The sequence below is a fragment of the Anser brachyrhynchus genome, assembly GCF_964034855.1.
Source record: "Anser brachyrhynchus genome assembly, chromosome: 16".
NCBI classification, from domain to species: domain Eukaryota; kingdom Metazoa; phylum Chordata; class Aves; order Anseriformes; family Anatidae; genus Anser; species Anser brachyrhynchus.
In genome coordinates, this window is record NC_137734.1 from 974026 (window position 1) to 986742 (window position 12717).

Genomic DNA, 12717 nt, shown 5'->3' on the forward strand with positions numbered 1-12717 from the left:
CACCTACCTGTAACACACAGATGCCATCCTCAGCCTGTCCTCAGCTCGGGGGAGCCCATCAGTGACACGCTCTGCATGAGAATGGCCCCGCTGCAGCGCCCCGCTGAGCAGCCCCAGCACCCCGCACCCACCGCAGCCTGGAGGGGGGAGCCCGGGGGCTCCGCAGGCACCAGCCCTGCCCTGGCACATAACTCGCCCACGCAGGCACCCTGTGGCCTTCTCTCTTACTGGAGCAAGTCCTTTCTGAAATGACTGCTGCCAGATCCTGGTCCCAACACCGCCAGCGCTGCGGGAGGGCTCGTGGCACTCAGCTGTGTGCCATGCCTCAATAAACCAGCATCCTGCGAGGTGGGATTGCTGAATTTCCTGTTGATTGTTTAAACAGGATGTTATGAGCACGAACCTCAATTTAAACTCTTCTTCATGAATCCTGTCACTCAACTTTCCCCAAGAATTTGGTTTGCTGCCTGGGAAGTTCTTTGCCACCACGGGCTTCCCCCTTCTGCCATACCTCATGCATGCTCACACAGGCACACACCGTGCACCGAGACCATCGTTAACTAGTTCCTAAATCGTCACCCTAGAAAGATGTGGGGAATTAAAGATGACTCACACACTGCTACTGCATGGCTAATCCTGGCACACAAACCAGACAGAAAATTGTCTCTTTCCTTGTTTCATTTTTTTGGCCATAAATGAATTTTGGGTTATGGAAGTGCGCACTTACCTGCAATTATTATTTTACACTTAGGAAAATGTACATAGGACTTCATGTGACATTCTAAGGCCAGAAAGGTGTACCGTGTTCACATGCACTGGCACCCATAATTACACAGTCTGTAAATAATCCTGAATTAATTTTAGTAAAGGTTAACTATTGTTTAGAGACAAACATATCCCTGTGGTTTTAAAACTGCCAGTGTGGCCAGTTCACCACAGAGCCTGATAAATTATTCCAATAGCTAATTACCTACACCATGAAAAATCTGCACCTTGTTTTAAGGTATACTGAATATTTAGGGTCGAATCCTGCAGGCAATCTGACATGTAACTTTTTCGCCTCACCAATCCTATTAAACCGAGGCGCACAGTTCCACCCCACTCAGCGTGTACATGAAATAGAAAATCTCCTGGCTGAGGGAGAAGAAAAGGAAGTGTGAATGCTATTTCCAGCCAGACCACCAGTAAATATCTCTTAACTCCTCATCATTACTGGTACTTTGCTGCTTTACTCCTTGTTTATAAACCACTAGTGGGATATCTTCACAGTGAAAGACACTATAAAATTTCTATGCTCTCATTTGCAACTGAAAGTTTCAGTAATAAACCAGCAGCTTTGTGAACTGCCAGTTTTACCTTTCACGGGGGCTTTCGTACGCTGTTTGCTCAGGCAGCTGGTGAACACCTTCCAAGATAAAATGGGTCAGATACACTCACACTGACAGAGAATAACTTCTGCAGAACTTATTTTGCTGCTGTTGGAAAGCTGCAAAATAGCAGCTTAAGGCAATGGAGTCCTTAAACACAGATCAGCCCCATTGTCCTCAGCGGGAATACATCAAGTTTTAATATTTTCTGGATCAAGGCCTTTCTCCTGAGCACAAATGGAAACTAGACCATGTAACAGGATGAGAAAGGGCTGATTTTTCATCTCACCTGCCCTCGTACATGTCCATGAGTCAAGGAGACCTCCTGCTTACTGTTTGTAGTGAGAATCGGCTTAAAATCTTCCTGTGAAACCCTGACCCCTTTGAAACACAGATACTTCATGTCAGCGGGCTCTCAGCCCCAAACTGCCTCCTCAGCTTCTACACGGGACCTGACCACACCACGCGGCCCGGCTGGAGATGAGCTGCTGCGGACAGACACTGCCACAGGCATGTGGTGGGCTCAGGAGTGGGACTGTGCTAGGAGCAGAGCTGGAAAACTACAGCTGAGTTTTGTGTCCCAAGTGGAATCTACAGGGGGAAAAAAAATACCCTGTAAACTATGGCTTTTTAACATTTTTTTATTATTTTTTTTTGGTATAGAAAAACAACATACACCATTTGGCTCTCATCCAGACATCTGCAGGTGAAGTTTAAAGCCTCTGCTCACTGAGGGCACCCATGACTCTTTCCGTTTTCACCTATATTTTAGGCTCCACACCCTTACAAGCAATCATACACTGTACTTTCCATGGAAGGAATCAGGTGCATAAAATTAAACACATGGGTAAATAATTATAGGACGGAGATCTTAGAGGCATGAAGAGGGATAAACATTTATCGGCACAGACAGACAAGCAAGCATGCAAATATACACATAGCAGTTTTTGGTAGGAAGGCAAAAGGCCATCCCAAACCTTCGCACCAAAAGCAATCGTTCTGTTTGACCCATGCATGGAGGATGAGCACGCGTTCGGAGGAAAGCCCTGGCCACGTTTCCTCCCTCCTGCACGAGTGCAGCCTGTAGGCCGCGTGGCCAGCTGGGCTCACGGCACAGCACCTCGTGCGCAAGCTGGGGGGGACCAGACCTGCCATCCTGCCATCTGCCTCCCCCAGGAAGCACAGGAGCCCCCTGAGCCCCTTCCCTGTCTCGGAGCAAAGCTGCGGAGGCAGCGGGGTCCCCCCGGTGCTGCAGCTTTGTGTGCCCAGGCTTCGGGTGCGGGGCCGAAGCGACTGCTCCGGGGTACCCTGGGGGGTGCAGCCTGCCCCGTGCCGCAGCTCCAGGGGACAGGGAGCCAGGATCGGTGCCTTCCGCCACCTCCCTGCACAGAGCAGATGCGGCAGGAGGAAGAGGGGTGACAAGGGGTGACCCATGGGCCCTGGGGTGCCAGCCCTGGGTGCAGGGGTGGACGCAGGGAGAGCGGCACCGAGGGGCAGGGAGGGAGCCCGGGCAATGGGGGAACACCACAAAGGGGCCAAAGTGGGCAAGGGGCGCACGCCCGGGGTGCGGGGGTCCCGAGGCGCCCGGTTTAGATCTCGTGGGGGAAACACGCGAGGGTGGTGAGGCGCGGGCTGCGCAGGGCCGGCAGCACCCGGCCGCCGGGGCCTGGCTTGGGGTGCTCGGCACCCCCAGGTGCGGGGGTGTCCCGGGGGGTGCCCGGTCAAGGGGTCCCGGGTCGGGCCGGGCCGGGCCGGGCGGCGGTGCGGAAAGTGCGGCCGCCAATGCTCAGGCTGAGGCGGGCGCCGGCGGCGGGGCCGGGCCGGGCCGGGCGGGCGGAGCCGCGGCCGCCATGGGGCTGCTCAACTTCACCCGCGACCCGGTGCCGGAGGCGGTGAGCGGCGACATGCACAACCTCAACCAGCTCAGCGCCGAGGTGCGGGGCCGGCCGGGGGGGGCGCGGCGCGGCCGTGGCTGCGGGCCCGGCCCGCACCGACGGGGCCCCGCCGCAGCCGGGTCGGGCGGCCCGGGGACCGGGCCCAGTGCGAGCAGCGGCCCCGGGCCGGGCCCCGCAGCCCCGGAACCCCATGGCCGGGCCCCGCAGCCCCGCAGCAGCCCCGGGCCGGGCCCCGCAGCCCCGGAACCCCATGGCCGGGCCCCGCAGCCCCGCAGCAGCCCGGTGCTGGGCCCGGCAGGCCGCGGTGCCGGGGCCCCTGCCGGGCCTCAGCGCGCTCCAGAACAGAGCGGCGTTTTCTGATGTCCGAGGCAGCTCCGCAGAGCCGGGCCCCACGTCTGAGGGACCACAGCGTGCGTTCCACGGCCCTGACACGGCACAGCCTGGTGCCCGGCAGGGCCAGCCCCGCGCACAGCCTGTTCTCAGGGTGCAGGGCGCGGGGCGCGATGGAGGGGCTCGTGTCGTGCCCGGCGCAGACAGGAGGGGCCTGGGCCTGTCGAGCGCTGGTTTTTCTCTGTGGGGCTGTGCAGCTTTGGGGTACTCGGGCCAAGGCCGGCACTGGTGCCAGTGGCAGAGGGAGTGTGGTGGGCTCAGCACCGCAGGCGGGCTCTCCAGCTCTCCTGGCTGCGAGTGCAGGAGGCTGAGGGCAGCAGCCAGGCCTTTAACCAGTTCTTTTCTTTCCCGAGTTAGTCTGGTTACCCTGTGGCTTCCATGAAACATGAGAGTGGATGTTTGCATCCTTTCTCTCTAGCAGTTTTTGGATTACACAGGATAGAACAGCAGCTTCTGATTAGCCAAGAACCACAAAAGCCCTGTGCAGTGCCAGCTACCAGCTGCACAAACCCTTCTGAGAGTCTGAAAAGCATCCATGAGCAAATCCCATCCGTAGGCATCTTGTCATGCCAAGGACTGGGGTACAGTACCAGCATGGGAGATCAAACTCTGGGACCAATGTACTGGAGATAGGTAGAGCTGCATCAAGGTGGTGTATCACCCCCGAGTCGTGGTGACGATTTGGGTGGCGAGGTGCTGAGAAATGACACATGCTCAGCTCCTAACACTGTCCTGTTTCTTCACAGCAATTCTCAGCGCTGACCGAAGTGCTTTTCCGGTTTCTAACAGGGCCCAAAGAGGTAAGGCATGTGCAGAACACCAAGAAGTGTGTAAATGCAGCTCTTGGGTGAGATGCACGCAGAGATAAGATTGTGTTGCTGCTCTTTCTCTCGAGCAGGTAGAAAGGTTTCTGACTCAGCTCTCAGACTTTGCCACCATGAATAAAATCAGCTTGGGCCCCCTGAAAAACATTGTCAAAAGTATTCTTCTGGTACCTAATGGTAAGTGATACATATGCATATGCTACCCTGAGGCCAAACAGTTGTGTCCATTCCTGCATGCTGCTTAAGGCTGTATGTCTTCAGAACTGCAGTGCACTTGACTTACACAATGAGTGCTAATAGCAGCTAATAAATGGCTTAGCATTTAAGAATCAAAAATTCAAAAATTGCTCTCCTGTTGGAGTATCCCTGTCTGGTGACTCAGGCTTTGTCTTCTTTACACCCTGCCTGCGTACACATCTCACAGGCCTGACTAAACTCGCTTACCTACTTATTAAATGCAAGCACAACACTTTGTGACAGCAACAGAGCTTGGTTTAACTTGTGCCTATAAATCCATTTTTACTAGACCAGTGCAAACTTCCATCTAAATGATCCAGCACTGTAATTCCAACAGTGACAAAGCACTGTTTGAGACAGATCTGAGTGCATTCACACCCCTCTGGAGTGGGCTGGAAACCGGCATAGTTCTAGGCCACGTAAATGTGACGTCTGCCGTTGTAGTCTTGCTTTAAAAAAACACAAAAGTGCCTGGCAATTTCTCATTCGTAAGCAGTGGAGAAGAGGGGCAGGAGGGATTCCCTTCGGGTGCCCCAGTCAGACTCCAGCACTATTTGAGATTGCTGTGATGTTGGGGCTGCCATTGGACGTGATGCTGCATCGGACATCTTCCCTACATGCATGTTCATGCCATGTTGATCCTTCTTATTATTAATAGTTCCTTATAAATATCCTTCGATCCAGGGTTTCCTATAGCTTTCCTCACAACGGTGAAGCCATGCACAACTGTTTCCTGCATTTGGTCTAAACTTTCATTCTACTACTTTAAGCCTTTTCTTCTGTCCCAGAGAAGCACAGAATAATTTCCTTCCCTACAACTGTCTGGGAGGTGTTTAATGTGGAATTGGCATTTTCTCCCTTCCTGTTTCTGGGCTGGGCGCATTCAGTCTCACAGTTCCTGTTTGTGTGCACTGGCTCCAATACTGTTACACCTTTTCATTAGCTCTGGGATGCCACGGCCAGCATCAGAACAGATTCCAGCAGATAACTTTGCCTATGTGCTACACAGACAGAAAGCCACGTGGGGCTGGCAGTCTCTTTGAATTTATGAGATTCCTGCTCTTGGCTTCAGAGAACAGAATCCTTGTAAACTTCCATGTGCTGCCTGTGCCCCAGAACAAAGGAGGCAGGCACAGCAGGGGAAAGTGTTATATGCACACGTTCACACCCGTAATCCAAAACACAGCAGGTAGGTCAAATTAGTAGCCTGCCAGCCTTAACAGTTCCCCTTTAACAAGCAAAGCTTCTATAGGAGAGAAAGCAGCAACTTCAAAACACAACTGCTGCTGCTGTTACCATGGTTACCTGCAATGAAATCTCCCTCTCCCTCTCAGGCACTTCCATAGGACTGACTTTTAAAGCACTGGGCATCCGCAAAGATATCGGCAGACACAACTGTATTTCCTATCTCGCCGAGCTGTGGTTTGTTTCAAAACACAGTCCAAAACCGGTCTTTCTATGGCAGGGTCTCCATCCCTGCGTTTGTTTGCCTCAGTAAAGATTGATTTGACTCAGTAAAAACTGATTTTCTTTCCTTGCGTTGTTTATTCAGGTGCCCTGAAGAGAAATCTGTCTTCCGAACAAGTCAGAGCAGATTTTATTGCGCTAGGTAGGTCACGTGACTTCCCTAAATAAAAGCTAATTAATATTTATCACATATAGTAATCTCATATGGTTTCTCCCACAGGCCTCAGTGAAGAGAAAGCCACTTATTTTGCAGAACAGGTATTAATACATCTTCGCTTGTTTCTAAACTAACAAAAAGACAAGTCTTTGAGTGGGAACTTGTAAAACCCCGCTGACATGCATCAGCTGCTTTCTTCAAAACCAGCTCAGCATTTTGAATGAAAGATCCCCAGATAACCGAGAAGAAACACTTTGTCTAATGATATATCTGGCTTGCTGTGGCCTCTACCCCTAGGTTTAGTGATTCCTGCAGTTCTGTGTGGCTTTCATTGGACTGTTTTTCTGCTTTGCATGCTTTGAGCCCTGGGGTCATGCAGTTACGTGAACACATGACTTTTTGTGCAGATATTGTTACATTGAACCAGTGTTAAAACAAAAACAGTGAGTTTCATTTCCAGAAGTGACAAGGCAGAGGGGATTCCTTGTAGGACTCAAACATCTTTGAAGACTCCCAACCACGTTAGTTTGTCCCTTCACACACGCACATTGGGCTACTGGTTTCCAATTTATGTTGAAATCACAGGTACCGTAAATAGATGTCCCTCTGAATTGATTGTTCGTGTGTCTTGCTCTTGCAGTGGAAGCTGAATTCCCCCACCCTAACACGCCTGGCTGTTGGTCAGACGCTGATGATTAACCAGCTGATAGATATGGAGTGGAAGTTTGGAGGTAATAGAGCTAAAAGATAAACCGAATGGGTTGGGAAACCCAACAGCAGCTTTCAGCTAAAGAACTTTTTACTTCACAGCTTAGCTAACGTTATCTCCCTTCTGTTCTTTCTGACTCACAGTTACTGCTGGGAGCAGTGAACTGGAAAAAGTGGGAAGTATCTTCTTACAGGTAAATCTCCTACATCAGAGAGTTCAGGTTATAGCGCAGTTAAGGAACAAGCTATGACCAGGCATGTGGGAAGTGCTGGCTGTGAGAGGAAATAGAGGAAAGCTACAGCTCATAGGAGCAGGCTCTGCAACAGTGCATCTGCTTCAGTCTTCTCGGTGCAACTGCCAGCAGATAGCAGGCACACTGCTATTTGTTACTCTTCAGAAGACATCGTGTCACAGAAGTGTAGCCCACTCTGAAAATCTGTTCAAAAAGCTCAATCTAGCAAAGGTCGTGCTATCTCGGGGAGGGAGGGGGAATGCCATCATTTGTAAGGACTTCCCGGAGATCCTCCCAATGCCTAATCTGTTCCTACAGTGACACTTCTTGAAAAGCCTGTCAAAGATGTGTGCGCTTTGCAGCAGTCTGCACTAAAACTCTCAGCAGACTCCTGTCTTTTCACAGTGCTTGAAATACAGGCCTCTGAATTAAAATGCCTCTGCTTTTTCTTTCCCCAAGCTGAAGCTGGTGATTAAAAAAGGAACCCAAATGGAAAACGTATATATAGGTGAGTTAACTGTTCTGGAAAAGAAGCAAGCATTCAAGAGCACGAAATCTGAGCTGCAGTCAGAGCTTCTGGGTTGTTCGTGGAGGTAGGGGAGCTTTGGACGCAGACCCAGCAGGGGTCACTGTGAGAGCACTGCTGGTAGATGCTGCGGCTGCTCCCGCCCTGGCCTCTCCCAGCCACAGTCGCTCAGGGAAGCGCTTACAAACACTGACTCTTGGGCAGTCTTCACGTCTTGGCATGAGTAAATATAGATATGCCACGGAGCCCTGAAAAGCAGTCAGAGCAGCATGACAGAAGAAGAAAGTAAACAATTCCAAAGTGTCAGTTGCTGTTAGGAGAATCCTCGCCCTGCACGGTCCAGCTAGCGTAAAGAAACAGCTGCTGAGAGTCAGTGTCTAATCCTGCCTAGCTTAGGTGAACGTGAGTTGCTCTGCAATACACCAGAATGGCTTTTCCAATGTTGCATGTGTAAACTGAAATCTAAGACTTTATGCCTCTTTTTTTCCTGCAGAGTTAACTTTGCCCCAGTTCTACAGTTTTCTGCATGAAATGGAACGGGTCAAAACCAGTCTGGAGAGTTTCAGCTGAAATTACATGGGTCTGAACTGACATCTGTCCAGGATGTTTAATTTCTCCTTGTGGGCTGCAGACCTGTTCTTTCCCAGCCGACTGTAACAGTGGGATAAGGGAAGACAAGGCCGTGTGACAAACAGTAGTGTCACGGCCCGGAGAGACCCATCAGTCCTTCAGAACCTGGATCTTTGGAAAGTGTTTTGAAGCAACTACAAGACCACCCATCTTTTTTTTTTTTTTTTTTTTACCATTACGAGAAATTATTGTCAGAAATATGTGGATGTTTGTACTAAAATAGCAAAGAAATAAATGCATCCCCATCCTGCACCATTTGTATCCGAATTTAATTTTTTGAGAAAGAAACGGAGCAAAGAACCATTTTCAAACTTGGACAAATTAAGCAGAGAGGACAGGGAAGCAAGGAGAGCATCTAACCTGGTGAATCACTTAATGCTCACTTCCAAGACTCTCATTTCTCTATTATCAAAAAATGGAGTGATTACATCGTTTCCCAATCATGCCTTGTTATGGAAAATATCTCAGTAGTAGATGAATTTAAAACATCTTAACAAAACATCTACCTTCACGCAAAGAGGAAAGTCACAAACGGGAAATGGGAACTAGATAAATCCAGCTGTGTGTGTGCTGGGCTCGCGCAAGCAGCTCTGTAGCCTGCAGTTGGTGTGCAATAACACAGTTAGGTTCAAACCATTTCCCTGTGGACATACGTCCAAACCCCACGAAGCACCGTTAGCCCGACTGGCCAACAGCAAGGATGAGTTCTCCGTTGGGAAGCAGAGGGGCTCCCTGGCCGGACCTGGGGGCAGTGAGAGGCTGTTAGGTTCACTGAGTCCCTCCCGTGTCTGAACCGTTTAATTGTCCAGCACCTTTTGGCAGCCCGAGCTCGCTGTAAGTTCCCATGGCACAAAGCTGAAGGAAATTCCCTCTTACCATGCAAACTCCTTTCACCTCTGGGCCTTCCTGAGCCACCATGTCCCTGACGAACATGGCAGTTGAAGCGAAGGGCCTGAACGGCAGCGCAGGGATGGACGCCGGCAAGGCGCCCTTAGTTCCCAGCCTGCCTCTGAAGTAGTTCCCTGTCCTATGGCATCCTGCAAGCCTGCTCGGAAAGAAGCAGCACTGCAGCTCCCTGGGCGTGCGTTTGCTCCCCATTAAAGCCACACACAAGAAGACAGTTTCTTCCCCAAGGAGTCACAAAGCTTCCCGCAACTCCCAGCTTTACACGTACCTTCTTGGCTTGCAGAAAAGCTGACATTTTTCCCCATTGCAGTCCCCATTTCATGCAGTCCTGGATGAGTGACTAGAGCCGGTAACAAGGATAGGCTGAATCGCACGCCTGGAAAACAGTACAGGGAATCCTGCTGGCAAGCCCAGGGACAGTATCTGCATATTTATTTTCCCATATATCGGGCCATTCACAAGCATGTTAAGCTTAATAACATGATTAACGCAATTTAAAAAAGAAAAAAGAATCTTTGACAATGTCCTGCAAAATATTCCATCTCATTTTGGGTGTCAGGAAAAGCTATTTCAGGGAGGAAGAAAAGCTCCGAAGGGCTGCTTTCTGAAGACAAAAGGATTTTTTTTTTTCTTTACGTTCTCTGCTGCCTGTTCCTTTTATTTCTCCTCACCCTCCTGGTGCCACGGCGGCACCGCTCAACCCTACCCAGTCGGGGCGGAAGGTGGCCCACGGCGGTGCCGGGGCAGATGCCAGGCCCAGCTGCGGGTCAGGAACCCGCCGCCCCCTCCCCGTTTCGGATTAAGCTCCTCGGGGCTGACGCACACCGCGGCCCGCTGACCCCAAGCGCAGGGGTCGCCTCCATGCTGCTCCGCAATCCCCACGGGCGTCTCTGATCGGCGGCATTACAGAGCTGCCGCCGCGCCATCGGGACGCGGCGTGACCTCCACGCTGCCGCCCGCGGCCCCCCCTGCCCCCCGGCAGCCCCCTTTCATCCCGCGCACTTGGCTGTGCATGAGCGGAGCTGGCAGCCCCGGCGGGGAGGGACCGGGCTCGGCGCAGGGCGATGCTGGCCGCAGGGGACCCGGGGCTGGCCTCGTGCCCCCGTGGCAGCTCCCGAAGCCCGTGCCGGGGTTTGGGCGGCGAGCGCGGCCCCGAGCAGCAGCAGCAGAGCATGGGGAGGGCTGAGCGGGGACGGTGCCACGAGCGGGGGCTGCTGCGGTGCCCGTTCCTGGGGGGTTTCCTGGCAGGCAGCGGGGCCTCCCGCGGCGCCCGGTGCGCGCGGCCTCTTCCGGCTGCCCGTCAAGCCCAGCCAGCCGAGGGCTAATCTCCGCGGGGCAGCGGGCGCGGGGGAAGCGGGGGCCTCTTGCAGCGCGGGGTGAAGCTAAACTGTACTGCTGCAGCGGTTTGCCTCCCCCAGGGCTTTCTCGGCCCATTTCCTCCGGTGCAGCCGTGCTGCAGCCCCCCCCCGCTCCTGCCGGGACCCCGCGGCGGGGGCCGCAGAGGGGCAGGGGCAGCTCTGCACGGCCGCAGCTGCAGCGCAGCCACCCCCACGTGCTCAGACACCCGCACGGCCCTGCTTGACATGGTGGGGGCCACCCCGCTGCACCCCAGGAGGTCTCTCCTGAAGCCAGGAGGGCACAACGCAGCGCCCTGTGCTCCCGCCTGCCCCTCCAGCCTCCCACAAAGCCACAGGGGGGGGGGACGGGGGTTGCACCCTCAGAGTCTGTTCCTCCCCCCCCCCCAGCATGGCTTCAATGCGGCTGCGATCGCCAGCCGTGGCAGATAACGATGATGGAGGGGGGCCAGGAAGCTTTAGGACACGGCACCTTCTCCCCTCGGCGAGACGCCGATGCCATTTCCCTCACGGGCGAAGGAGCCCCCCAAGGCCCGAGAACAAAAGCCCCGGCGGCCCCGCCGCCCTCCCCCTGCCCGGGGCAGCGGAGCAGACGCAGGCTCCGCTTCCGCTCCCTCCTGCAGCCGGCGGGGAGGAAGGAACCGGGCGCTGCGGCTCTGCCTGACCTTGAGCAGGTCGCGCAGGCAGCGGCCGAGCTCCCGCGGGAGCCCCCGCTTTCCCAGGGCTCGGGCAGCCACCGCAGGCTGAGCTCTTCTGAGAACCCGGTCTTTATCCATGGCCAGGCTTTCCTGTTTGCAAAATAGGGCGGCTAAACTTGGGGCTGGCCAGCGGCTGGGAAGGGGCTGTGGTAGGCGAGGATTTTGTAGGTTAGACCACAGACGAGCTGGGGAGAAGAAAGCCGCTCCTCAGAGCAGGCCGGAGCCCAGCTCAGCGCCAGGCCAAGCCCTCAGCGAGGCTGTAGGGAAGTGCAGGGCCTGATCGAGCTGAGCAGCAGCCCAGCGGGCAAGGAGGGGTTGCCTCCACCGTGGCTTCAGTCCTGCACTGAGCACCGTGGCAGCAGCCAGCCCTGCCGCTCCTCACCCCACGCCTTCCCATCCCCAGTTTCTCCAGGTTTTGGGGCCATGCAGCATCCTGGCTGTCACCGAGTGGTTCTGGGGACCCGGCCCAGCAAAAGCTCACGCTGCAAACTGCAGCTCCCAAATCCGCTTTGTTTCCCTGGGTACAGCAGCCCCAAGCACACCCCCGGGAGGGGCAGCGGGAGAGGCCCTGGGGCAGTGCCACCACCCCATGGTGCCACCACCCTGGGGACAGGGACCCGCCGGGGTGTGTGGGGCTCCGCATGGCCGAAGCTCTGGGCAGAGCCCCTCAGTGCCTGCCCACCCGGCCGGCGTGAGCTACACCCGCTGAGCACCGTCCCCCCCCGCAGGCAGGGTCTCCAGTGCAAGGAGCTGGAACCAGACCAGATGCAACCAGAACACACAAATACCTATGGAGAAGTGCCAAGAGCTTTTCCTAGAAAGCGTTTGCTGTGGAAGAGACGGTGGCGGGGCCCAGCAGACCTCGCTGGAAGGAGACAGTGGGACCGCGGTGGACCGTGCACCAGCACCAGCTCACCTCGCCTGCCTGGTTCAGCAAGCAGGGCATGCAGGCAGGGCACCTCCTTCGCTAATCCAGCCACGGCTTTGTCCTTTGCTCCATTTCTGCTCCCAGGCTGTGCATGTCTGCTGCCTGCGGACAGGGCTTGGGGGGGATGCCCCGCTGGGAGCCAGCAGCAGAGGGTCCACCCCCAGCACAGCCCCAGCTTGGCGGGCACAACTGCACTGGGACCAGCGGCACCGGGACTGGCCTGGGAGCAGGGGTATGGTGAAAACACGACCGGCCCCAGCTCTCCACATCAGTCTAGAGCAATTGCAAGAACAAGTTCAGGTGCCCTAACCCCACAGATCAGCAAATTCCTTGCAACAGGGGCCAGGCCCTGGGTTTGCACAGCGGGGCCTCCACGACCCCTATGGTAGGAAACAA

The 12717-nt window shown here is 54.6% G+C and overlaps 1 protein-coding gene across 2 annotated transcripts; it reads left to right on the forward strand.

Moving 5' to 3' along the window:
• The first annotated feature begins 3124 nt into the window (after positions 1 to 3124).
• COMMD7 (COMM domain containing 7) lies at positions 3125 to 8686 on the forward strand. 2 transcript variants are annotated; one of them, XM_080558680.1, is made up of 9 exons: positions 3125 to 3301; positions 4399 to 4452; positions 4551 to 4653; positions 6266 to 6322; positions 6401 to 6438; positions 6978 to 7068; positions 7190 to 7239; positions 7738 to 7786; positions 8298 to 8686. In XM_080558680.1, exons 1-9 carry the CDS (start codon positions 3218 to 3220, stop codon positions 8372 to 8374), a joined length of 603 nt encoding a protein of 200 aa, XP_080414806.1. In that variant the 5' UTR covers positions 3125 to 3217; the 3' UTR covers positions 8375 to 8686. The 2 variants fall into 2 exon arrangements, with proteins under 2 accessions (XP_080414806.1, XP_080414807.1); XM_080558681.1 differs by having other exon boundaries at positions 3167 to 3259.
• Positions 8687 to 12717: the final 4031 nt, after the last annotated feature.